Source organism: Bemisia tabaci, chromosome 1, assembly GCF_918797505.1.
Source record: "Bemisia tabaci chromosome 1, PGI_BMITA_v3".
In the NCBI taxonomy this organism is placed as follows: Eukaryota; Metazoa; Arthropoda; class Insecta; order Hemiptera; family Aleyrodidae; genus Bemisia; species Bemisia tabaci.
Genome location: NC_092793.1, coordinates 71,440,148 through 71,467,902, shown reverse-complemented (window position 1 = coordinate 71,467,902; position 27,755 = coordinate 71,440,148). Strand labels below are relative to the sequence as shown.

The 27,755-nt window shown below is 39.3% G+C and overlaps 1 protein-coding gene across 1 annotated transcript in view; it reads left to right on the top strand.

The window, feature by feature from the left end:
- LOC109033099 (uncharacterized) overlaps positions 1–27,755 on the top strand; it is a gene marked incomplete at its 5' end in the record, with an annotated part of 112,612 nt that overhangs the window by 54,544 nt on the left and 30,313 nt on the right. The window contains one exon of the mRNA XM_019045534.2: positions 18,320–18,455. Within this exon, the coding sequence (XP_018901079.2) occupies positions 18,320–18,455 (136 nt within the window). The remainder of the gene's footprint in view (positions 1–18,319; positions 18,456–27,755) is intronic.

Below are 27,755 nucleotides of genomic sequence, written 5' to 3'. Positions count from 1 at the left end.
TTCCAAACTTGTAAACATTTAAAATTATTCAGCACTATCGAAGGGGTGTCAGATATCATTCCACTTCACGCCCACGATGAATTTATTTCCTGCCATCAATCACTGTTTGTCCTTTTATGTCCTGATGGGAATGTCAATAAGCTTTCTCCCTAGGATTTTGGTTACCTCGGATATATTCTCGGTTAATTCCACCAAAGCAATCATCAGTTAATTTTCTTGTTAAATCAACCGAAATTTTTGGTTTCTCTCAGACACCTAAGGATTTAGAGAGTGCCCTGCTGCCCTGATATACTATCGGTTTCTTCTGTAGCATGCATCGATTACGACTTGTGAGTGACCATAGCTAATTAAATTGTCAACCATAAAATCCGGGTTTCATCGGAGATGCCCATACCTAGTTTTTACGTGTTTAGAATATTTAAACCAAAATATTCAGTCGATTTTAGCGAAATAGTGAATCAATTCAACCGGAAGAAAAACTGACCAACATAATTCACAGAGAGTTGCACTGGTAAAAAAAACCTCTTGGTTCAAGAGTGCAGTTTCTTGTCGCCGGATTTAAGAGTCTTGAACTCTTGTTTCAAGCGGATTTTGCATTGATTCAATTCACGTTTGAATTGAATCAATGCAAAATCCGATAGAAACAAGAGTTCAAGACTCTTAAATCCGGCGACAAGAAACTGCACTCTTAAGTCAATGCACCGCGGCATTGGTCCAAGAGGTTTTTTTTTACCAGTGATGGTGTCAATTTGTGCTCTGCCTCCCGTATCTACACTAAATTTTAGTTCCTCTTTCTTACTGCACGGCCTTTGACACATGGATATTTTTTAAAAGATCTCATCGTAGATAAGACCGTTTGCTTAAAGTCACCCATTTTTTACATTTAAAAACTTGTTACACCAAGCAAAATTTTAGATGTAACTCAGAATGTATTCTTCCCGTGGTGAAACATCCCTGGTCGTGATGGAATCGTTTGATCTCATCGTGCGTTCTATTTGCGACGTAGAACATTTTCCTTGTTGTGTCGGTTTATCTTTAGAGTGTATACAATAAAATCTCCATATTGATGGCACGCTTTGGCAGATTGGCTTTGAGCGGAAGCTGACGGGATTAATAACCTCGAGTGTTCTCACCAGTTGATTTGCTTCACAAATCAAGTCTGGAAAATGTAGCGTCCGCTGTTTTTGAGTCTGCGTCAAACTCGGATTAATTTGTTGGTTGAAGCAAGCCATCCGTTGTCAATACTCTGGCCCTTGGGCTTCGGGCTCGGAAATGCGATCAAATTTACCGGCAGAAGGAAAGGCTCGACGTAATTCACAACTTTGCAAAAGTTCAATTGATTTTCAGATTTTTTTCAATCTCTCACCGATGAAAAAATAAGAAAGCAAACACAGGATGATGTGTCTAAATTAAGGCGATCGTTGCCGAATCGAAACTTTAACCCTGAGGCTGAGAGTTTGGATCGAAAAGCCCTCAAATTTTAATCACTATATTTTTGCAAAAATGCGGATGAGTCTGTTGAAAACTTTTACTGGAGTAAATAGAAGCAATATTTTCATTAGAAACATGATTAGTTTGCGTTGGAAACTTGTTTAGTTTGGAGCGACTCGCTTCAACGGCTAAGACATATCGATGGCCAAAGTGCGGAACCAATCAATGTCCGCGTTACAGACTTCTTGTCATGCTTTATGTTTATTTTTTACTGGCAAACTAGTCAACGTAATTTTTTGGAAACTTCCTCGATTTTTCTCCTATCCAGGAATTAAATGAAAGGAATTAAACGGAATTAAACACACAATCCTGTGTTAACTAACAGCTATTTCTGTATCTGGAGTAGAAACTTTCGTCGTGTGGTTTGAAACATCGGTACCCTGGTAAAAACCTTGGTACCAGGAGAAGCAACCAGTCCATTATTAGAAGAGATACATATCTCCCCTAAACCTCTACTCAGTACGAAGCAGAGAAATGTTGTCTCTCCTGAGAAACTAGTTTGTGCTCAGGAAAGGATAAATTCCTCTCCTAAGCATCAACTAGCTGCTCGGGAGAGAAAACATTTCTCTCGAAAACATCTACTTAATGCAGGGGAGAGAAATGTTTTCTCTCCCGAGCAACTAGTTGGTACTTGGGAGAGGAATGTATCCTTTCCTTAGCTTAAACTAATTTCTCGGGAGAGAAAACATTTCTCTCCTCTGCATTGAGTAGCTGTTTTCGAGAGAATTTTTTTTCTCCCCGGAGACGAAAGTAGCCTTTCCGGAGATGAAAGTTTCCTTTCGGAGATGAAAGTTTCCTTTCCAAAGATGAACGTTTCCTCTCCGGAGACGAAACTTTACTCTGTGGAGAAGAAACCCTTTTCTCACAGAACGATATATTACAAAGTCTTCTTTTTACTTTGGCAAAAACCTGCAGCAGATCCTCCCGCTGCCGTCACATATGCGGTGTAACGATGAAACGGCGCCTGGATGCAACTAAACCTGCTCTACGACCGCCTATGTTGCATATGCAATTAATTGAAGGCGCGCGAGTATGCCTTACGCTCGCATAAGGACGATGTGCACCGTCCACCATCTCACACCACTGACGGGTATCCTAATTATAAACTCAGTTTCGCGTGGAGTTGTGAAACTGGGGTGCTCATCTGCTTTAATTTATGTCTTTGCCGTGGTATACTTTTTGAAGCTAGAAGCTTAAAATGCGCAAATTTCTGACTCAGATTGTGAGGTTAGCAGTGAATTTTAGACTTTACCGATGAGCTTATCGTAATTTTGAGCCACTTTCTATGTTTATAAAGTGATTAATTTTTTCGCTCACGCAAATGTTTGATACAGACCCATTCAAATGTCATTTCATAAAATAACGCATCATTAAAGAGGAATGTTTACACTTGTTTAGAGTAATAAAATTGAGGATCTTCTTAGAGAGAGAGAGAGTCGGTATTGGGCTGTGTTCTAGACCATTGATAAAAAAAACCTTGAGTCATTTTTGGAAAACTCCTGATTTTAGTGGCAAAGCTTTGTAAATATCTAAATGGCAGTAATTAATAAAGGATACTGCAGTATGCATGAGTTGAGCATTTTCTCCATAAGATAAATCTAAGTAAGTCATATAGGAACTGTTACAGTTCGGCCATTCTGTCACGCTGCTTCAAGGTCTGTATCTTCAAGAAGCGATGATCATCGTATTCTATGAATTTATGAAAGAAACTGCTCCTAAAATTACAGCAGCACCAATGATGAGAAATATGACATCTGACATCAGGATTTAACTGAAAATTGGGATAACGGATATCGCTCATTGGCTCAGTGTATGAGAGAGAGATATCATAGCACTTTTTCTATGTGCTCATGAATGGACATACGTTTTCCAAAATTTCATTGAACTTTTGAGGAAATATTCAAACATTTGACAGCATATTACTCAGGACTCATACCGCGACACGATATAGATCAGCTTCTTACATTTTTAGGTTACGATAAGTATTGTTTTTCAAAGACAATGACTGTGTATTCCATTCCGTGGCTGGTTAAATATAAATTGTCTTTCATCTCACACTTGACCCATATTCTATAGAAAATTAAGCGTTGAAAGAAACAGCGATCTTCCCAGGAATTACGTCTATTTTGGGTTGGCAATAAAGAGAGAACTCCGTATTCCCGTTTGGACCGACATCAAGTGAAGCACACCCGCAAAGCAACCCACGTATATCCACTGCTATTGGTGCTCACTCTCGTATCATAAGAGATTCTCATAAACGATGTATAAATATTCATGGAAATATTTCGGCGACGGCGATAGTTCAGCGTTGGCCGAGCGGATAGGCGCCCCAACGTTGCCATGGCGACGGCGCACGAGCCAGGAAATAATTATATTCTCGGGGAATACGTAGGTGAAGTGAGGCAAATCTTAATTGGTCGCAACAGTGCCCGCTCATCAATATCCGGCCGGCGGGATATTTTCTTAACTGGTTTTACATGAGCCAAATGAAATAACTCTCTATATGATCGCACCACAAGAGCTGCCATATCTACACGAAGGTGTGTCACAATTGTCTTCAGACGCATGTTTGCTTAAAACAAGCTCTCGCGTTTATACCAAAAACTCTCATATACCGAAAGGCACTCGTATACACGCCCACTGGCCTTCAGCGCGCTATGAGAAGCGCCGTTCGAGTTCTCTACTTGAAGAATAAATCCTCAGCCCTTTGTCACGATCAATGTTAGTGATTTCTTGTTGTCCGTGCATGTAAAGATGCGTACACGACTTTCACTCACAATAACGTATCTAAGAAGTGATCTCATGTCGTAGTAACTGCGCTCCCCCAATGCCATCTAGAGGAGCGCTGTGATCATCCTTCTTGCCTTCACTCGCCTTTTCTTCTCTCTGTTCTTGAGCTAATCCTCCGCAATCTCTAATACTACTCGTCTCATACTGAGTTTCTGTGTCACTGCTCTCTTAGGAAGCGTAATATACAGAGTTGACCCTGAGATTACACATGACGAGTAAGATACTGTATGTTAACCTAAACCACCATTTTGTGTGGAAATCAATATTGATAAGAGATCGAATTGCGCTGTCTTCGCAACCTCACACATCCGCGCTCTCCTAGTATACGTACTCCTCCTCTCTCTATCTAACAATACTTGTCAAATGTGCTTCTTTGCTTACCCGCGTATGCCACTCATAATGTTTTGCCGAAAATTTAACTGTGAAAAACTTTATCTCTTTTTGTCATATATATGATCTAAACGTCATCGGATAGCACCAATACTCCTGTAAAGACACGACACTCTCTACTTTTCTCTGTTGCACGTCTTCCCACGACGCGATTATGCTTGTGAGTTCCTGTTTCTGTCTTTTCCCCCACTATCACGCTACGACATGTAATAGTGATATATCAATGAGTGATAACTCTGCTTGTAGAGACATCTCAGCACATTCGCAACCACGCGTCCAATCTATATTGCGTGTATACAACTTGCATATCTGCTGTAATCTCGCCTCTTTGTTTGAGTCACCTTTATGCGTGTGCATCTGTCCTCTTTGTAGTGTCTAACTATTTTGCCATTACGGCTTGAAGTCACTGACATATAATGAAAATCAAGTAAATTAATTATCGAGAGAAAACATAGAGTTTATCCCTATATAAACAGTAATTAGACTGTTTGTCTCTCACACTATTACATTGTTAGTCTTATGTAGCAGCCACACTGTCTAAAACTTCTACAATCTACGCTCTTCACTCTCGTTGTCCAACCTATATTGTTGCGATGATTGAGTTGTCATGCTCTTTACTGTGTATCCACTCCAAAATGTGACTCTCCGGTATCAATCGCTCGTGAGGATTCAGACGCTGATTTGCTCTATATGTGTGGAGCGATATATATTATAGCACACTTTCTTCTGACCCCTATGTTTCACTCCTCGTCCTGCTTCCGCTCTTTTATATAAGAAAGTAAGACGATCATATCCAATATCATATACAACGAGCAGTCCAGTCTTGGAGAGACTACAATTAATATATACCACAGTTATCTGGCATGGCGTATTAAACGTGTACCAGAGTCGCGTCTGACTGACGATCTCCTCGAGCCTTCCCTGATACACTCCCCGCCCTCACTATTTCCTATTCTCAGAGAACCCCGTTTCACCAGCGTAGATATAAGAACTCCCTAGACATCCTCACATATCATATATCATATGTCTCAATATAAATCCACTATCTTTCCTTATTGTAATAGATGCAGATGAAGAGCGCCACTCACAAATGCCGCTCAGACTCCACACCATTGACTCAAGTCATCTAATGTCAGTGTCTACCTTCATTCATACTCCTGATTAACTCGACCATCTACACACCTCCCGCCTCGTTCTCGTCTTGCCCCCTGTCTCTAATACTATTTTTCCTACAACGCACATATTCCACTCTGCGCCCAGACATCCCTGTTCCCCTCTACTGAGTAGTGAAATGTCGCATCTACAAACACTTTTCACCCTCATAAATATAACATATAAATATGAGAGACTCTAAATAAACAAACACCGCAACTGTAGTGCCCACTCCAAGTTCACTAAATAACACATATGTCTGTACCTATCATAAGAGAATCTCTCCCTCTGTCATTACCACTCGTCCTCTGCGACTCATCTAGTGACCTGCAATACTACAGATACACCACAGTGAAATACACATGTATCCCTCTTTTAACCACCATCCTCTCCACTTGCCCTCCGTCCCAAAACCAACTTTGTGGTCCTCATGATACCGATTGATAGCCAAGAACACTCTAATGTCAGAAACCAAGTACTCGTGTGTTCATGTATTTTCCGACAACCATCCCGCATGTCCATGTCCGTATTGACCACAACTCATCGCATCTCTCGCATTGTCCATATCCACACTAGACCTCATACCCCGTGACTTGTATCTTCACTATTCTGATCCCCATATATACGATAGATTGTTCAACCACCCCTGTGTGTGAACTGTTCCTCATAGATTCTGTGACTAATGTGCCAGTCCTCTATGTGACACTAGTGTCCTTCTCCCCACAACTATGGATATACATACAACCCCAACAGCCCCCCTCTTACTGAATACCAATACTGTATTACACGTTATGTAATCACTCTCTCACTACTATAATACCGTTGTTTCTCCCCCCACCTCTCCCCCCCGCACTACAATGTATGCTGTCAAACTCTGACTCTCGTAGAGTCATATCAAACCGATTGTGACCCCGCTGCAACTATTATCCTCCCTCTCACCTGTATAAGAACCATTTCTCCACCACTTCTAAAAATGTTGTCTCTCTGATGATAATGTACCCGACCAGTCCCATTCCCTCGCCATAACCACCACATACTCTCCATATCTACAGTCACCATCGCGCGCCGTGCCACACGTGAATACATAAATTATTCCAAATGAGAATGAACAAAAACAGAAATCTAAACCCATGATCACTATGTCATACGAACACCGCATGATCTTAGAGAGAGAATATACTATCAGTGTTCCACTACCTTCCGCACCCCCCTTCACATAACCCACACGACCAATATCTCGAAATGGCTTTGTCTGATCAAGTGCCCAGAGTCTATGTGTTGAACACCCTCTCCTGATAGACCAACACTAACAGTGCCTACTACGTGCAAATCATTCGCCATCTAGCTCACTTCCATCTCCCCATCACACATTACTGTTCCGATCCACCCACTTATGCGAAAACCCATGCCTCTCATAAAAACCTCAAGTTAGACTCACCCTGCCACTCTCTTTAAGAATGACTACCGTCCACCTGCTATGACTTTAACCACATCACCCTCGAAAAAGATGAGAGTATAAAATTCTACTCCCATGATCACTCATAACTTGCTTGAATTACGTTCTCTGCACCCACGATCTAGTAAGAAAATCACTCACACTCCAGTTCTAGAAACATACACTGTTTTTCACACAACTCAGACTAGCTAAGTGCAATCGTTTTCCAAAGCTTACGTTCACGCACAGTAGATATTGAAGGTGTTGTCTGCTTTGTGTTATACCCATAGTGCTACACCTCTCACACCACTCTGTAACTAAAATCAAATGTCCCTTCATAAGTGAACTAAGAACCACCCATGCCCTCACTAGTGAACGATAAAATCTTCTAACCTTCATAGTGCTACACTCCTCAACACATACAACATTATCATATAACTGTATATTATCCTTCCCCTAATATCAAGTCACGCATCCTGTTCTGATCGATCTTCTCTCACCATACAGACCTCTCACCTGTAATTACTCGCGACGAATCTCCCTGTCCCTTAGTATCTGAACTCCCAGAATCTGTCGCGTACCTAACGACGTGAATCTAATTGAATCATTAAAATATGAAATGTAGTCCTACCCTACACCTCAACCCATATTCAGATAATACCAATAAAAACTCATTGAATATAGCTGTGTGCTCTCTTAAACAGATACTCCCATGCTCAGATACCAAAGTATTACATCCTTCTGTCTTGTTTGAGATATACACACCTCATAGCAATGTTGTATCTCCCAGTCTTACACCTCTTGTATGTGTGACCACAAGCCTCTTAATGTTACATTCTCTAGGTGTATTGCATCTACATTAGTAACTCTATAATGCATCGGTTGTATCTTGACACTAGTAGAGGTCGGTCTTATCATCCGCCTCTATCTCATCATGATCGTAGTTTTAGACACTGTGTCTCGCATGCTCTACCATACTCTCGAGATCCGCCAACATGTTCTGTTAAACATATCTTTATGACTGTAAGTATACGATAGGCCCCTGATAGTATAGCACGTAATGTACTCAGAGATATGTTGAAGTAAGCAAAAGTCTCAATTCTCGAGTGTGAATAGAAGTATACCTCAGATATAGTCCTAAATAGAGGATATATAATGTATACCCACTGTTGTGTGTGACAATAAAGTGTGTTGTGATAAATCGCTCAAATATAGAGAAAAGTTCCTAAGACACGCTCCAAAATGATGACTCTGATCTCTCCCATAACCGTCTCCTGTATGTTTGACGCCCTACTACATATCTAGATCCCGGCTGTGTCTCCCACATTGTCACACATATTCATATCCACGCAACGCGAATGAAGTGAATCTCACTAAGCTCCAAACTGTGTCACTGATACGTAGTAACAACTCGAGTAATTCCTAAACTAGTAACAATATAGCCCATAACATACTAACGCTGCAGCACTCCTTTCTCCCCCCTCTGTTCTGCACAGAAATAATGTAGCGCGCCCCAATTTCTAGTACTCTAGACTGTCAATCTTATCTCTCCAATACTAATTGAGTCCATCTCCTTCTGTGACAACCGTATCTATAAAAATCTGACGTTAACGAACTCCCATAACGACCTCATCACTCTCCTTGTGACCACATTCCTCTCTATCTCAGCACTCAACTCACTCCCATACTCTCATATATGACCGCGCTCACCCACTCCACCGTGAAGACACCAATCAGTATCCACAGATATTGTCTATAAGCTGATAATGTGTCCTAACTACCACTATCGATAGCTGCAAACACATCACAGCTTGTAGTGCTGTGTCTCCCAGTACTATACCCAGTGTTTACCTCTCCACTATTCTTGTTTCCGACTGACTGTGGCCTATATCATATAATAATTATATTGAGTCTGTTGTAGTTTCACTCCTATTATAACCCTCCAAGTCAATCATATATGAGTGATTATTACCTAAACCCCTAAATCATGTATTTTACACTAGTCCACACAATCGATAAGCTCTCACACTCTCTATGCACACTGGCATCACCGCGCATCAAACCTTTTGTCGCCGTGTGCCCCCGCTACACCCTATATAGCATCACTCAGCCTAGGCAACCTTTCGCTCACCTATCATGCTACATCTCAACTCCTTCGCCTCTCCTTCTGTTGTATTTTTTGTATTGATCTCTTGCACACCCCCAACTGTAATAGCCCCTGTGTCCTAATCCTTGTCCTATTTTCGGAAAGTGACGTTTGTGTCGCATATATATAATATTCCCTCTATAAAGATATAATATACAGAGTGTGCATGTTCTACATGTAGTGAAGCTCCCGCAAGTGATTCTCCATGCCTGCGCTATAAACAGTTTCCTGCTACCTAACGTAGTAAAGTGATCATAGTAGTCTTCCGCCAAGCTACCCTCTTCAGTAGTCGTATTGACTCTATGCCCCCATCTGATAGAAGTGTGCTAAACCCTTAGAGTACTCTATACCTCCTGAGAGATATTAAGATTCAGTGTGTGATAGAACTTGTTGTCAATAGTTGTGTGCCCATCTGAAAAGTAGATGCCTCCTCTCACGCATTCCATCCGTCCCCTTGCTCTCTCGATAGTAGTGACATGTGCGCTTCGTGACTTGTCGATAGGTGAGATTATAGCTGTGCCTGCGCTCCAGTCTACCACCCTGTGATTGTATCGTCCACACACAAGATAGTGACTATGTTTGCATCCCAGTGGCTGGTCCTCGTGTCAAGTGATCTAGTGTCGCACACACGCTTTACTAGAGTCTCACGCCTCCCTCTGATCCGAAGTCAACCATACACTTTGATTAGTCTGATAGTCATATAAAAGCAATATATCTTGATGGCGCTCTTGAGGAATCAGCATAATGTCGCACGACTCTCATTCTCCATGTGACCTCTAAATAGATAAATTGTTGCACCCCCCCCACTCAGAAGAAGTCTCTCTCAATTGAAGTATTGTTCGTCATCTACCATAGATCAGATATATGTATAGCTCCTGTAGAGTCTATCCCGAGTTATCTCTCTGATCGCTAGTTTAAGATGACTCCCATGACTGATAGATACCTCATATAATTGTTTGTGATAAGTCATCTCATAAAGAGAAGCTGACCCACATAGATTATACATCCTAGTCCGATCTGCTCATTCAGAGCTATCTCATCATCCGAACAGATCCCTATATAACTGAAATTACATAAAAGAATAGAGACGCCCTCTACCATCCTATCCAATGATATATACTCTACACGCTACAAGTGCTACGCTTGTCTATCACCTCTACATAAAGTCTCACACGAATTGAGAGCTCCTTGTGTGTCATGATACTCTTCTTCATTAAGATAAAGAAGCTACCCCTCTCTATCCAGATAACGGTTTGAATCAAATTCTCCTTATGATCTAAGATCTATATATGAGATATAGTGCGCCTCTCGATATCGTAGATGTTGTACATCAACATAGTACATAGTCGCTATAATGAACTAGAATATTGTGTCTACCATATGATCCCTGTTGTATGTAGTAGCTCGGGAAAAAAGTACTCAATTCGTCCCCGCAAGATGATTGCGTACTGAGTGCTGATCCACTCACTACATCGTAGATACAGTAGCGTATCCCACTCGCAGCGCATAGTCTCGCGTAGATAAATTAAGTAGAGCTGTGAATTCTGTGTCTTTGTGAGTTGGAGAGTGATCAGTCTGTGCGTAGTCTATTCCGATCTTGTAATGTGACGAGTCCCAATAGGCACATACTCGCACATATAACCTCCGACTGTAAGAGGCTCGCGAATGACATCGTATTCAACGTTATGACCAATTGCGTATTCTCATGTTCGCATGGACTTAGAAGTTTGAATAAGCTTAAAGGCAGTGTTACTTTAAAGAGAAAGAAAAAGGCTTGAATTGACGGGAGCAATATGGAAACCCGAACGACTTCCCTTGGGTTAAATTTTATCTTCTGAATCTTTCAAAAGCGTTGCAAACTGACTTTTACCTCAATGTCTAGGAAATAAGTAAAGAATAATAATGCAAAAATGAAAGGATGGAAACTGAGAAAATCGAATGGCTTAAACAAGGAGTCAGAGGTCTTAAATCAATTAATCTCACTGCATCGAATTCGTATTCTAGCAGCGATTCGGAGTGGCGACAGCTCTCATCTCATCGCACCGGCTTGGCTCTTTCTGGAGGGAGAAAAATTATATTAAAAAGAAAAATCTGCCAAAAGAGCCGCGCAATCCTTTCAGGTGCTGGAACGACGTTCTCTTTTGATCTTTTTCACTGCGTCACTGATTTTTTCTTCCATCCTCCCTCATTTAAATGATAGTAACCGCCTCAAACACTCGAAGAATGCGAAAAAGAGAATTAAACCTCAAGACGCAAAGTTACCTCCTGAAGGATTCATGTTATTGAGAGGAATTTAAAATATCCTCTCTTGCATGCAATTATTCGTAGTTTCAGTTTCAGCCCAAGGTTATTATGCGCTGTGACAGAGATGTGTCACAGCTAGGATCAAATGTCCCTCTTTATATTTACTAATAGTGAAAAAATTTTAAAACACGAAATACTTTGTCATGATATTCAATCAGTTCACATTCCGTCAAAGTGCGAAAAGTATGGTCTTTACTTTCAATTGCAGGCTCATCTCGACATGGAACATTTTTCAAAAATACTATTTAGATCCAACAAGGATCTGTCAGTGCGGTAGTTCCATATTAATGGAGAGGTTTTTCAAATTTAGTCTTTGGCCCTCGACAACTCATTTAATTTCCTTAATTTCCCCTGCCAATGGTGTCGAACGCCAGCAGCTCCTAAAATTATTGCAAAATTTGGAAGTCCGTCGGCTAATCTAATAACAGTAGTCTCTCACTATAACAACTATTGTTATAAATTAAATATATGCATTTTCCCCCAACGTGATGAGCGTGGCAACGGAGCTACTATCCCTTTAGCGAGCGGTAGTCGCCCTGATTTATGGATCACAAAGCAGGTTCATACCTAGAAAGCTGCCTTCTGAGAGCGTAAACAATGACTGCTGCCGTTGTATAAGAGTTTACAGCGGCTGAAAAATCAGTACAGTTTCACAAGAAGTGCGGGCAGGGTGTTCACAGCTTGTAAATAAACTGAAAAAAACTATTTTCCATCCTTTCAAATTACAGTAAACACTTAAGAATGTGTAAAACTCAGTGTATGTAACAAGTTGAAAAACGCTGACTCCGCGAGTTCAACTGATCGCGCCGAACACAGTGCGGTCGGCGAGCAACGCATATTAGCGCCTACTAGACTGTAGGAATACCTCACGCATTACGCGTAAACCACGGTGCGCGCTGAGCGGATGTTAGCGCCTACAAGACTGGCTGAATACTTCATGCATTGCGCGTTCTCGAATTGTATTTGAATGGCCGTTTTGAAATGAGGCACAAGTCCACCTCTTTTTCTACATTGACTTATTGACTCATTTTCGCTCTCCAGAGGCAAGAACTTGTGCTACTTAAATATTTTATACTAATCGTCCGTAAATGAGGATTATAAACGTCATAAGATATCAGAAAGTGGTGTCGGAAATCGTAAATGGTGTTCTCTAACGTTTAACCGCTTTCGATTAACTGATCTACGGTATTGAGCAATGAATGTTGCGAGGAAAGAAATTATGTTTTTTGAAAACCACCATTGATTCTTTAAAAAGTGATTTAAGGAGGTAAAAATTGCATAACTCATTATTTTAAAAAAAAATAAAACTCAGGCGGTCAGTATGAATTTTGAGGTCGATTTCACTTCATCGATCGATTTACACTCAACAATGTATTTGATGATCATTATAATAAAAATTGCGCAGTTTTTTTGTATTTTTGTGCACTTTTTCAAATGGCTATCCAATTGTTATAATTTACTCTCGGTCTTTGAGAAAAGCCAAGAAGATTAATGAATGCAACTTTGGGGATATTTATGGTGCTACAAACGGATCCTCACTCTAAAGTGTCCCCGAAAGAGAAGTTTTTATAGAAGTTCCTCGAAAGGAAACCAGAGTTCCCTTCCCTACAAGTCTGAATCGGACAAGCACCAAAAAGGGTTGTTCTAAACCTCAATGCACTTCCCAAGGCTGTCAAGACCCCTAACAAAAGGATATCCTGACTCTAATTTCGTGTAATGAATCCAGCAAAAGCACGCTTAGTGCACGTAAAGATAATTCATTCATGCCGGAACTTCAGATCAATATCCCTAGCCGCTGGTCCTTCAAAAGGGATGCAGAATCCAGAAAAGGGTGGTTTTAATTCCTCTCGGCTGATTTATAACTTGTCCCTTTTATTCCCTCCCCAACTGGAGCTCCGCGAGGAACCTTTTTATTTTGTTATTAAATGTCTTTGTGTTTCCTAACGTCCATGAATTTCCTGTCTTGACGTAGCACCATATACCTTGTTTTGGTCCTCTACCTCTTACTCTATTTTGCTGCTCCTCTCTCCTGTTCAGCCATCCTACTTTTATTTTTTTCTTTGCCTAGTTTTTTACATCGCGAGTTGAGACTTACATGTGTTGTTATTTAATGCCTTGAAGATCTCTCCTTCCGTTAATTCTATGGCAACATATGGAGGTATGTGAGCTTCAAATTGATTCGCAATAAAGTTGAATTTTTCTCCCGGAGAAAATTAAAATGAGTATTATTCCGTTGCAGTTGAGAAGGTTTACTCTACCGTTCTCTTCTGTATTTGGTCATCAGAATCGAGTCGAATTTTGTTGAAGGAAGATGTTTTCATATTTTACTTAAGAATCACTTTTAGTTGGTAAAAAAAATGCCTTTTTTCAAATACGCCTTTTTCGAATAATCGTTCAATGATTGACACGATTTGGCAGTGATATTTGGTGCAAGGTTTCTCTAAACAGGTGTAGTCTGCTACCATGTTTGACGAGATGACCTGGTTGGCAAAGAGAATTGAGATCTGACGATATGTCATTTTTTCACGGTCGTAGCTTGGTACCAAATCACGTTGTTTCGTGCCATAGCTGGATGAAAGAAGTGCAATTGAAACAAAGTAAAATTTGGTTTCGGCATGCTGGCGCTTTTGTTTTCGAAGTGTTGCACAAATGCACGGCCCACTCTTTTTATCGTGAAACCACCCTCAGAACGATTCTTGCTCACCAATTATCTGTATCCTTACTCCGCCCGAATGCCTTTTAGTCACTACCGAATCGGGGCAGAATAGTCGATTAATACGGCCTATATCCGAAATGGTTTGTCAACGTATAGAATCTAAGTGGACGCTCGTTGTCTACTTTCTACACCCATTATAATGAATAAACGAATGCATGCTCTGCAGAGAAAAAGTTTGTCCCGGAAACTTAAACTGAAAACACGCAGAATCATTCGAAGATGCCTATTGTACATCCAAATTCTTTCCTTAACGGACATCTCATTACGGAGAGCTAGAGCTCTTAATCGGCAATTTTTAAGGAGTTTTGACGGCTGAAATTAGACGAGCAAAATATGTGACTATATATATAGCAGCTACACTAAAATAAAAGACTGGCCAATGAAAGAATTCTGAAGCTTGAAGAACAGAACTTCAACGGAACTAAACTTTGGAACTTAGGCTCCCATCCAATCATCGTCGTTAGTACTTTCCCCAAGGCCGCCCGCTTATCAGCGAGTTCGCCTTCAGGAGCGCCATCACATTGAAGGATATTTCACGGAAAGGGAAAAACTCACTCAAAACTGCTCTTTTCCGAACCTCGAAAACTGCCCTCTGTTTTTTATGACTAAACAGAACAAATATTGACCGGCATTAAACTGTTGACTTCTTACAATAAAATACAATAGCCACCGGCGAGGTCCATCCGTGACGGGAACTTAGTAGCCAACTGGATCTCTCACGAAATATAACTTTTCTGTTCAAACCCCTCGCTCCTACATCTTCTTCCTTGTTTATAACCCTCAAAATTCTCATCAAAGGGTCAGGGTTCTAAATGAATTACATTTTGTAGTAAGAATCTATTTTTTTTGGTTCATCTATGAAAGCCTCTGATTTGCATGAGGGACACCTCGGAGTGGGAGAGGAGGAGGAAAAAGAAGTAGAAAGAAGGAAAAGAAGAGAAAGAGAACAGAAAAGACGATGAAAGGGAAAGGGAGAGAAAGAATAAAGGCAGAAGAGAATAAAAATGGAAAGAAAAAAGAGGAAGAAAAATATGAAAATGAAGATGAAAGAGGGGAAGAAGAGCAATAAAGACTGAAGGAATGAGGAAAAAATACGGAAGAAGAAAACGAAGAAAAAGTATTGAGATGGTGAAACTCCACGACCGTGTATTTCGATTTGCAACGTTGCCGGTTTCATATCATACTTATGCTTTCAAACTTTTTGATATTTCTTCTTTGTGCGAAGAAAATCCTGTGAAAACTTCACGGAAAGGTGTTGATTTGTTCACTTTCAAAAAATTAAAATGGGCGCGGAGATTTTAAAACACCGCAAACGAGATACGTGGTTTGGAAGTTTCACCGTCGATTGGTTTGCGTACCAACATTAATAGTGCACACTACCCTAAATGAAAAAAATAGCCTCCAGTATTAGTTCCCAGTTGCAAAATGTAGCCCAATTTTGACTGAGTACCTATCCTAATAAATTGTCTTCAACTCTATAGAAGCCAGGAATATTTTATCAATGAAATTTCTTAGAAGTGTCTGCACGTTGACGAACTTAAAACAAATTATTACTTTAAATTCTTTCCCTCGGCTGATGAGGGAATACTCACAAGCGCCAAAATACTCTCAGCCGTCTGCGTGAGGGGAATATAATTATTTCGTATCCTCTGAAATTCTAGAAAGTCTTTACCCTCGTTTTGTGCGATTAGTATGTAAAATAAGTGTGGGTTGGGGTAGCACAATGAAGAGGATTACTGTATATACGGATCCTCGACACTGGAATCGTGTGCAACAAGTGAGACGGCGACAGATTAGACATTGATTTTCTACCTTTTTATTTGCGTTTCGTAGCAGATCATTTAGCTCGCTGAGTTGGGTATTTGATTTAGCACATCTCTCGTCTTCTCCTCGGCCTCCTTTTATTCACACCCTTCCCCTAAAAGTTTTAACTTCAGTGCGCTCTCACGGAGCAAAGAAGATTTATTTTTATGTCCACTCTTCGTTTGATGAAAATTTTCGGCGACAACGGCGAAGTCAACTTTTTTTTCTTTTTCTTTTAAACTGATTTTTCCCGCCTTGAGAAGAAGAGTTTCCAGATTCACATTTATGATTAAAAATGATCAGATACTTTTTTCCCCTCGAAAAGTATTTCTTTTACTGTGGCGACATCAAACCCATTAAAAAAGGCGCAGTTTAAGTAAACAATATTCAACAATATCTATTTATTTTTGCTCTATAGTCAACTGTTCAGGCAGAATCGCTACAGATTTTGAGTATTTTTAAGGAGAGTGTTAAAATTTGAGGTGTTCAAATTGATGTCGTATTTTCTTTTATCACTGTTATCTGTCATTAAGTGTCCAGTAAGTCCAACATTTCGTCGTTTCGTTGAAATAAGGCCACTCTTTCAATAAAGCATAGTACTTTTTCTTTTCTTTTCCATCGAAACACGACGGAATGTATCAAACTTGGGAGGTTGTACTGTTCAATGCTGATTTCATTGCCTCCCAACAATTTAGTTCCAACTTGAGAAGAATGTGAACGGAAAAGTCCGGCATGGAGGTCGCAATCCAAGCGTCACTCATTTTTGTACTGAAAGCTCGGCTGAGAGCGCGGGCGACGACGCCAAAAAGGAGGCATTGATAGGTAAAGGCTTGGACTTCAGTCGTCGCAAATACGCCAGCTCAAGAAGTAAAATCTCGGTCTTGAAAGCCTTGTGAAGAGGAAGTGAATTCGGAATTGATTTATTTAATTGCAATTTCTGTCTTCGGGTTTCGCGTTAGTTAAATCCATTAGAAGCGAGTCGTCTGTCAGGGCCCCTCCCTCTCCTTTACTTGTTTCATCCCGTTTGATTTCCGGTTTTTCTCAAATTCGTCCCTTTTCTACTTAATGCTATCAACGGCTTTCTTTTAATTTGAGACACGTTCTCTTTCTCTCCTACTTTTGTCTCTGACGTTTTAAACGCTGTCGTGGAAATGCGCTTTAATTCTAAGAGGAGAAAACTCGTTTTCATTCGGAGTGCGACATTCAATTCTAAAGTAAATCGTTAGGAAGGATTAGAAAATTGTGTAATCATTGCATATCCACAGAATAACTTCAACGACAAAATTCCAATCATTGTACCTATTAATCTTTTTTTATTGTCTTAATGCGAATTCAATTGCAGCGGTGTGAATGACCAAAGTTGCTAAGGCACTTCTATATAAAATAAATGCATTCTACTATTATTACTGCATCATCATCGATGTGATCTCTGGTAGAAAGTAGAGTCCCTTTATATTCAGAGGAGTGGCGTGGCGTGAAGGATCGATTATCGATATTTCTCCATTTGAAGCTGTAGTAAAGAATCGATTATCAATATGTTCGTTGCAAGCACTTTCATAATCGATCCTTTTTCATAGATTTAAATGGTAGATCAATCGATATATCGCAAAGCCACTGATTGAGAGTTAAGACAATGTGAATCCATTTCTGATTGGTTCCCGTATTTCAGGCCTCCATAGTGTCACAGACGGGAATAAAGATTACATTTTCATCAGTTGTAAAGATTGGAATGGACCGAGGAATTACGGGTTCAACCAGGAACAAACGAAATGAGAGGAGGAACGGAGAAAGGGATTTGAGAATGAGCCGATCAAAGATTACGAAAAACGTTCAATTTCTGTAATCTTTATTCCCGTTTGTGACTCCATGAGGGGGTGTTATCATAACTCTCAGTATAAAGGGGCTCTAGTAGAAAGGAGTGGGTCACACTAAATGAGATCGATAATTTTGATTCTAGAAATTTCCGATGTTGCAGAAGAAATTGGTCGATTTTATAACGCTGATGAACAATAAGAAAAAATGCTGTGTTAGAAAGATTTTACCATCATAAAATGCTGGTTAAAGTATCAATGTTGTCATTTCTCTGTTGCAGAAAGAATCATCAAATGCCAGCGTTGTAGTCTTGCAATACGTAGGATTCAGCCTTTCCGGGAATCTGTCCTGCGAAGTGACCGCTGATGCTCCTTCTTTTGCTACAGCAGTTGTTTCTAGGCAAATTCTAGTCGTTGGTAAGTTTTGCGAGTCTTCTTATACTTTTGAAAGTATAATTACTACAATGGACCACTAGACAAGGTACGAATTTCAGCGTTCTGATACATGCTACTCAACCAAAATTTCACGTAGAACACGATGCGCACAACGAAAATGACCAAAATCAACTTTTGACGAAGATATTTAATGATTCTTGATGCGTGAATTCAAACCACCCGCTCATGAAAACTCAATGCTCTACATGATTCACACCGCTCGCAAACGTTATCATGAACATCTCTGCGATGAAAACATCTGGCAACCTCAAACTTGACACTGCTTTGGCTCAGCAGTAGCAAATTACTTATAGTTTGAAAAACATATGGTGGGAAATGAACATTGCTCGATTGAGAAGATTGCTGAAACCGTTGTAGTGCGCGATTTGACAGAGCCTTGAGCTTTGAGCTTTGGTAGAGCTTTGAGTTTCTTGAGAGCGGGCAGCTCAAATTCCTCGTAACCAATGTGAAATAAAAACGTTAATATCTTCGTTAGGAGTTGGTTTCCGTAATTTTCGTTGTGTGAATCGTTTTCCACGTGAAATTCTGGTTAAGAAGCATGTATCAGATCGCTTAAATTCGTACCTTGTCTAGTGGTCCATTGAAAGAAAAATTATTGAATTAAAAGAAGATACAAATATGTACTTTCACGCCGATTTCAAAGATAAAAATTCGACTGAAATTTTATTAGAATAGCATAATGCTGAAAATTAACCCATTTCCGGAACGAAGTCCCTCATTTATAGGATCGCCAGAGACTTGCAATAATGCTGTCCACTGAGTATCAGGTTTTGTTTTATCCACAAAAAAGGCACTTACGGTCCAAATCAAATCCAAACCCGGACAACTGTTTACATGTAATAATATACGATAGTAACTGCATAGTGTGTACTTCTTAAGACTACCACGACGACGAGAACGGAGGGCTAGGATAATTTGAGCGCCTTCAATTTAGTCGTATGCAACACGGACGTCCATTGAGTACGAATAGTTGTATTCGGAGTATGAATAGTTGTATGCATCTGTATTTGAAGGCGCTCGTTATTGTTACACCTACCTGCCTAACTGTGGGCGGGGGTTTCTCTCTTGCAGTTTCGGGACAATGTGAAATGGACCACGTTAAGCAGAAAGAAAACAAGCCACATCAGCTATTTATAAAAACTGGGTAATTCAATTTTTTGAAGAAAATGTTTGTGCGGATTCCTATGAAAATTTTGAGTATTTTGTTTCGTATTATGCAGGAAATTCACTATTTGCACAATAATCCATACGACCATTTACATGTAAAAAATGAAATTGCCTAATTCAGTTTGGTAATAGTTAATGTGGCTTGGTTCCACTCTGCTTAACGCAGTCTAATTACATCCATCCACCCTCCCATTGGGTGCTCTCCATGCGCTCTGAAAAATGGACATTGGACCGATTCAAGATGTTTCTGTTCTGTATGGATTTCAGTGACTTCACAATGCGTGACACTCTCCCATAGCTTCCCTCAAAAATGAATATTTTATCGGAGAAATTTGGCAACGTCAAAATCTTATGTTAGTGCGGCTGTGTAAACTTGGTTGGTTCTATCAATCTGGGTTTTGTACCGTAAAAAAAAAATAAACAAAAAAAACATGATTGAAGTGCACCAATAATCGTCACGAAAGAAGGGTCTATATTCAACGACACATGTTCCAGTAGTGTTTCATGGATGGCAGGATAACTTCCCGATAAAATGTTTTATATTCATGATTGTTTGATAGCTTTAACACAATATTACACCTTTCTCCTCATTTTTCTCCTCTCTCTCCTCCTTCATTTTCCTTACCTTCTTTTCTTCTCTCTTTTTTTCTGCTCCTCTCTCTCTACTACTTTATCTTTCTCTTCCTCCTCTTCTCCAACAGATTAAATCTCGATCAATTGATAAATTATTTCTACGCAAAATCAATGGCAAATCTTTGGACGCTCGTCACTGCAAAACTTCTAAAATTATATCTGAGAAAGGAGCATTTTAGCCCCAAAATCAAAATCGTATTGATGAAAAAGCTAAGATGCTCTAATTCATGTGTTCTGATATTTTATTTGTTAATCATCTGTGTTTTTTCTAGGCATATAATTATTTGTCTCCCGAAATATATTATAGAAATCAATAAGATGAATGAATAAGTTATAGAAATCGTGAGAATGGTCAAAAACTATAAGTCAAAGATGTATTGGACTACATTTTTCAATTTGGAACTATAAATTCTAGCCTGGTTTAAAAATGACATATGTGACATTAGTTTCCCTATGCACATAAGTGTTTTTTCAGATGATCCAGAATTTATAGCTCCAAATTGCAAAATGCAGTCCTATTCATCTGAAGAAGGTGCTACCAGGGGTCATGAAACATCAAATAGACTGAAGTATCGACCCCTGTGTATTACTACCAAAACTAGCACCAATTTTGTCGGCGTTTAGCCGAGGGTGAAACCCTCGTTTCCACCGTCCACCACGAGGAGGAACCGACATCAGACGGCACGCTTCCACCGTCCAACTTACAACTCCCATGGCATACGTTAATTTGAAATTCAAAATTTTGAAGAAATTTTGAAGAAATTTTGAAAAAATGGAGAAGAAATTTTGAAAAATGGAGAAGAAATTTAAAAGACAAAGGCATGGGGCTCATGCCTTTGTTGTTAGTGAGATTTAATAAGGATAACCTTATTTTTAATTTTTTTTTTTTTAAAATTTAATAATTATTAAAGATCTCATGCCATGAAGAGTTGGGTTGGCGTTCTGGGCGCACCCTCACTCACAACAGTGAACAATTCGCCAATGACCGAATGCAGGGAACTCCTCTACCACCGTGCGATCCAGCAGTGAGACAACAAACTCGTAGCTGGATACTCTCTACAGAGATAGAGATTGCTGAAACTTTGTCCGGCTTGTTCGGCCCAGGTCAAACAGAATACCCTGAGCCACGAGACCCCGGGACTCTCGTGAAGTATTCGGCTCGTCCTGCATCAAAACCTACTTCAATCTGCAACATCGCCCCAACCACCAGCCCGTTTGAGAGGCGTCCGACCCTCCGGTTCCGACTTTGCCTGGTCTAAAGTGTCCCGGGGGGGATGACGGCTTTAGACTTAATGCGCAAGCATCGGCAGATACCGGAGGTTGACCAGAACAGGATCGCCAGGCTTCGATCGGTCACCCCTGCAATTGGTCACTGGCGAATCGCGCAAAGTCGGTCACAGATCGGGATTTTCAGACCACTGTGTACCGGTTGATCCTTGCACCTCGCGGTTCAAGGATATGGCCTAACTACTATCAGTGGTCCTCTGAAGATCATCGTTCCCCTCATGTTCCTAAGGTTCCGCTTGATCTCTTCCGTAAACCAGGGATATGGGCTAACAACCAAGGTAATAACGTACCAAGGTTCCGCTTGATCCAAGGCTGCAATGGATATGGCCTAACATCCAAGGTGTAAACAGCCCTGCTGCGCGCGAAGCAGGGCACCGAGGAAGTGGTTGATCCATGCCCGAGCGTATTAGGGATATGGGCTAACAACCAAGGTAATAACGTACCAAGGATGCGCTTGATCCTAAATTGCTCGTTACGATGTGTGAAGAGATATGGGCTAACAACCAGAGGCGAGGGAGGGTGCAGAATCACAACAGTTTGCCGGCGTTTGGCACGGGTCAGAGACCCGCCCCAGGTCCACCACGAGGAGGCTCCGGCACCAGACCCTTTTCTCTCTCTTCTCACGTTTCCTCTCGAATTTCTTCTCACTTTTCTTCTCGCTTTTCCTCTCGAATTTCTTCTCACTTTTCTTCTCGCTTTTCCTCTTGCTTTCCTTCTCGCTTTCCTTCTCGCTTTTCCCCTCGATTTTCTTCTCACGTTTCTTCTCGCTTTTCCTCGCTTTCCTTCTCGCTTTCCTTCTCGCTTTCCTTCTCGCTTTCCTTCTCAATTTCCTTTTCGCTTTCCTTCTCAATTTCCTTCTCGCTTTCCCTCTCACTGTTTTACTGTGTGCTTTCACTATTTTATTCTCTTTTATGTTCTCTCTATTCTTCTCTTCTTCTTCTCCCATGTCTCTCCTTTTCTCTCCTCTCTTCTCTCTTTTCTTCCTGTTCTTTCTCTTATCTTCTTCCTCCTATTTCTATTCTTCTCCCTCTCCTCAAACTTTGATTTTACCCTATACGAAGAGGTACTTTCACGAATGAGCCGTAAATGGTAGTTTTTTTTATCGTAGAATATAGTCTATTTGATCCCCAGGGAATCTAGTAGCCAGTAATAGACTTCTGACAGTGCTTCAGAAGACAAACGCATACTCCGTCACCGAGACAGAGAATTGACGAAGGAAGTGATTCGGTCACTTCATTCGAAGTTAGGAAAAGTCTCAAAATGGTGAGCAGTAGAAAAATGTTGAACATCTTATTTATAATCAAGAATCTCATTCCTAGACAAAAGTCCTGAGGACAGAAGAACTCGCGATCCCAGTGGCGTGGCGTGAATTGCGATGTATCGATTGTTATGCCATTTAAATCCATGGTAAAAAATCGATTATTAAGGTGTTCGCTACGAACACCCTGTTTATCGATCCTTTTCCATAGGTTTAAATGGCCGATAAACCGATATATCGCAAAGCACGCCACGCCACTGCACGAGCCGTCCATTTTTCATCATTTATTCCGGTAGAAATATCGTTGAATCAATAAAAAACTCAATGAAACACATCTACACCGAAACACACTCGTTCATCATATGTATGAACTGATATTAATCAAAATTAATCATTTATTGTCTCAAACTGTGCTTTTTGCTAAGTCCTGACGACGGCTGAGGCCGAAAAGCTTCGACTATTAAGTTCCTGAATTTCAAGTTAACGTGAGCTAACAGTTTATTTTAACCCATAGCACTGGCTACCCAACAAACCAAAAATTACACAAAAACTACTACTATAATGTTGTAAATTAACACTTTCAATACAAATTATCATTGAAAGAGCAAAATTGACCAAGACAGATTCTAAATATTAGTCGTAAAACAGTAACCTCAGGCGGAATTTTTTTCGTTTTGCAAAACAACCTCTAGTATAGCAATAATGAAAGTTTTGGTGGTTCACTTGCCTCGGCACAGTAAAACTAAACTTAAGAGAGCTCATCGTTTTCCCGCGTGAAAGAACGTAACTTCATTTCAATGTTGCCAAATGTCCCCTCGCAAATTGCATATTAAGTAGGAGGATCTTGAACTTTCCTAACTGGAAATTTCATTGATAATTTTCCCCGAGATTTCATGCAAAATTAAAATAAAAATTACACAGGCACATTTTCATTAATTTGTTTTACAAAGTTGTGCCTGAAAATTGCACAGGCATAACTTTGTAAAATAAATTAATTGTTTGAGTCAATTTGGTGACCTTGGAATGGAGTTACATTCCTTCGTACGGGAGACAAGTTTTACATTTAAACGTCTGGTCAGTTCTACTTATATGTGACAGACGAGGGTTAAATGGACTACATTTTGCAATTAGGAACTAAAATTTCTGGCTCATCCTTAAAAACACTTTCGTGCATCGGGAAACTAATGGCTCATAAGTTATTTCTAAACTGAGTCAGAAATTATAGTTCCCAATTGCAAAATGTGGTCCAAATGAGTCTGGAGGCTATTGGAGCGGAGGAAAACTTATTATTCATGTGGAAGCTACCTTTCATAACAATATGCCGGGCCCCTTTTACCAGTGACCAGATCTGTAAGAAGAGACCTATCTTTCTGAGGACAAAATTCCTTTACTCAGGAAATTTGATCCTAAATCTCAAAAACTGTCGTGAAGCTTGAAGACAAAAATTCCTAGGTTGTAGAAAAATGTTGTTCATGTGTTCGCAAAAAGTTAAGAACAATTTTCTCCCGGAGGAGAGGCTCTTTTTACACAGATCCACACACAAATGGACTGCATTTTGCAATTGAGCACTAAAATTTGTGTCTCAAGTTTAGAAACAACGTAAGTACTCATAGTATCATATGCACATAAGTGTTTTTATAGATGAGCCAGAAATTGTAGCTCCGAATTGCAAAATTTAGTTCAAATTAAGTAACGTTGACTCAGACCGCTCTCGGCGCTCTCTGCTCAATCTTCACCAGATTGAAGGCAAGAAGGAAGTAAAGCAGTCGATAACCTAACAAGGTTTAACAGTTAATTTCCACCACGACGCACTTTTAGACCCCGGCTCGTCAAAAATTCTTCCAAAGACACGAGGCACTCTGGAAATTCATGAATAATCATCCAAAATTGTTACATATTGTTACTTTGCTCTATGATGACCCATGTCTCCAGTAAAAATCTTAGCTTGAGGATACGTCTGGTTTTAGAAATACAGCGTTGACAAGTTTCCATATTTAAGCTTTAAAGATTATCGTATTATCAAGTATCTTACTTTCTGTAAACAACTGTCATTGGATGTTTCATGATATTTTGAGACATTTTATCAACAGTCAGTGTACATTTTTCTAAAAAAATACGTTAATAATAAATAATTTTTCTACGTTAATGCTGTTAATTCTGTTGATACAACGTTGCAAACTTGACATCACAGACCCATAAAAATGCTCATTTTGTTCCGTTTTTGAATTAAAAAACGAACTTATTGACCACCTAAAGGTATGATAATGTGGTTTAGCTGAAATTCTATGATAAGATTAGTCTTGTGTAAAAGTTTTACCGCGAGTGTAAGTATAGATTTAACGATACAGCGTTGCCAAATTTATGTATATAAGCTTTAAAAATGTTTTTAATTTTAAGTTCAGTGTTTGTTTGTTTTTTGTTTTTTTTGGTTTTTTTTTGGTTTTTTTTTTTATGAAATAAACCATTAACGTTATCTGCAGATGTAAGATTGATTTGTAGTGATACAGCGTTGCCAAGCTTACAATTTTGAACTCAACGAAATATGATTTTTTTTTAAAATTTTTTTTTCCAGTTTAAGATAAAATCAATGGGTATCATCCCTCATATCAATCCAAAATATCAAGGTCTGATGTCTGTTCCAAGTGACAATTGGTTTTTGCAATAATACTTTCGCCAAGTTTATTCACAATTCTCTCCAAGCAATAAATAATAGAAGATTTTAAAATAAAGATGCTTCCAGTAGGTAGTTATTTGATTTTGCTTATTTTTTTATTTACATTGACATTTTTTTCTTTCATTTTTATATGACTTTCTACCGTACATTATTTTTCATTTTTTTTTATTTTTGTATTTTTTATAGTTTTTTATCTTCTTCCTTCAAAATATTTTATTCATGTGATGCTTCAGTATCAGTCCTGTCTTGCCTTCAAATCTATAGAAAACGCCTCAACATGATGCCAATTTTAAACTTTCACCCTCCAAAAGTCATATTTAAATAATTTTAAAATTCTCTCTTAAGGAGGCGTCTGGGTTTTTTATACATTAACGCAACAGTGATTTAAATATTCTATTTAGGTTTTAAATTATATTTTATTGTTTTGTTGGTGTATTTATTATTTTTCGTTCATTTAATTTACTTTGCATTTTTTTTTCTTTTTTTTTTCTTTAATATTTTCAAAATCTTCCATTCTTACGTTCAACATACTCAGTTTTTTAAGGCATAATGAATGTATCGTCTGTATCAAGATTTATTTCTACTTAAAAAAACCCAAACGCCTCCATATTCTATGTTAGTTTCTTCATTACACCTAAAAAAGGTTGAATTTGCAACTAAGTCTAGGCAGAATATTTCAGATCTTGAAAGCAACGCTGATGCTGAATCATCCATTGTATTCCAAAAATCCTCTGGAATTACATTTTAAAGTAAAATAACTATTGGAAGTATCCTTATTTTTAACTAATTTTATACAATCGAATGTTAAAAGAAAAGCAGATAAAATTTGCAACGATGTTATTTTAATGCAATTGTCACCCAGGATCAACATAAAGCCTCCACATTTCGCTTCACACTATTAACCATTGACACATATTGTATCTTGTCTCCAATACAATAACAAGAAAAAGTAGACATTTTCATAGATGAAAGATGTAAACTTTGCAACGCTGTATTGCCCAAAATTATCGTATACTGATTAAATCTATGCTATACGTCTAAACTTTGCAACGCTGCATTGCCTAAAATTATCGTATACTGATATAAATTTTACTATGAGTCTGCGAGTATCTCTAATTGTATATTTTATGTCTCAAATACTGCTACAATATACAAAACTATAAAAAATGGGTATTTTTAAAGGACAAGAATGTAATTTTTGCAACGTTGTACTGCTATTAACGGCTCATCCACAATTTGAAACTTTTACTACGGATTTTCTTATAATTTTTCAGTTACGCGTCATGTTTAAAACTTACATTACTTGTTACTGACATTACTTTGAAATTGGCTTTTGGAAGAAATTCTTCAAAAATATGAAGATTTTTAAGACTCAAACATGCAAACTTTGCAACGCTGTAGCTCCAAAACCAATGGCGTGGCGTGAATTGCGATGTATCGATTGTCATGCCATTTAAACCTATGAAAAAGGATCGATAGACAGGGTGTTCGCAGCGAACACCTTAATAATCGATTCTTTACCAAAGCTTTAAATGGCATGAGAATCGATACATCGCAATCCACGCCACGCCACTGTCCAAAACCAAACGTATCCTCAAGCTAAAATTTTTACCGGAGGCTTGTCTCATCATAAGGTTTCATTTCGGTCACGTACGAATGAATTCCCCGGGTTTCAAAAAAGGTCGCTCCTGTGACATTAGGACGTATCCCACTTTTCACATGAACCGCAGAAAGCATGGATTTGAATGTGACCCAGGGCTCACGAGGAAATTGAGATTCGCCCTTTCGTCAGAGGAGCGACGAAACGGGGCCACTCATTGGGAGGCTTTTTAATCTATTTTCCTCCCTCAATTGGACTGCATTTTGCAATTTGGAACCATAAATTCTGGCCCGGTTTAAAAAAAACGCATGTGCCATTAGTATTCCTATGCACATAAGTGTTTTTTTCAGATGAGCCAGAATTTATAGTTCCAAATTGCAAAATGCAGTCCAATTCGTCGTTACCTCCCACGAAAGAACATAACTACATTTGGATTACATTTTGCAATAAGGAACCACTATTTCTGACTCTTCCATAAAACCACCGTTCTGCACAGGGAAACCAATGGCATATACGTTGTTTCTAAAATGAGCCAGAAATAGTGGTTCCTTTTTGCAAAATGTGGTCCATCTCATTGTTGCCAGATTTCGCCTCGTAAATTTGAATTTGTAAAGGAAAATGTCCTCTGACGTAAGGGCGTAT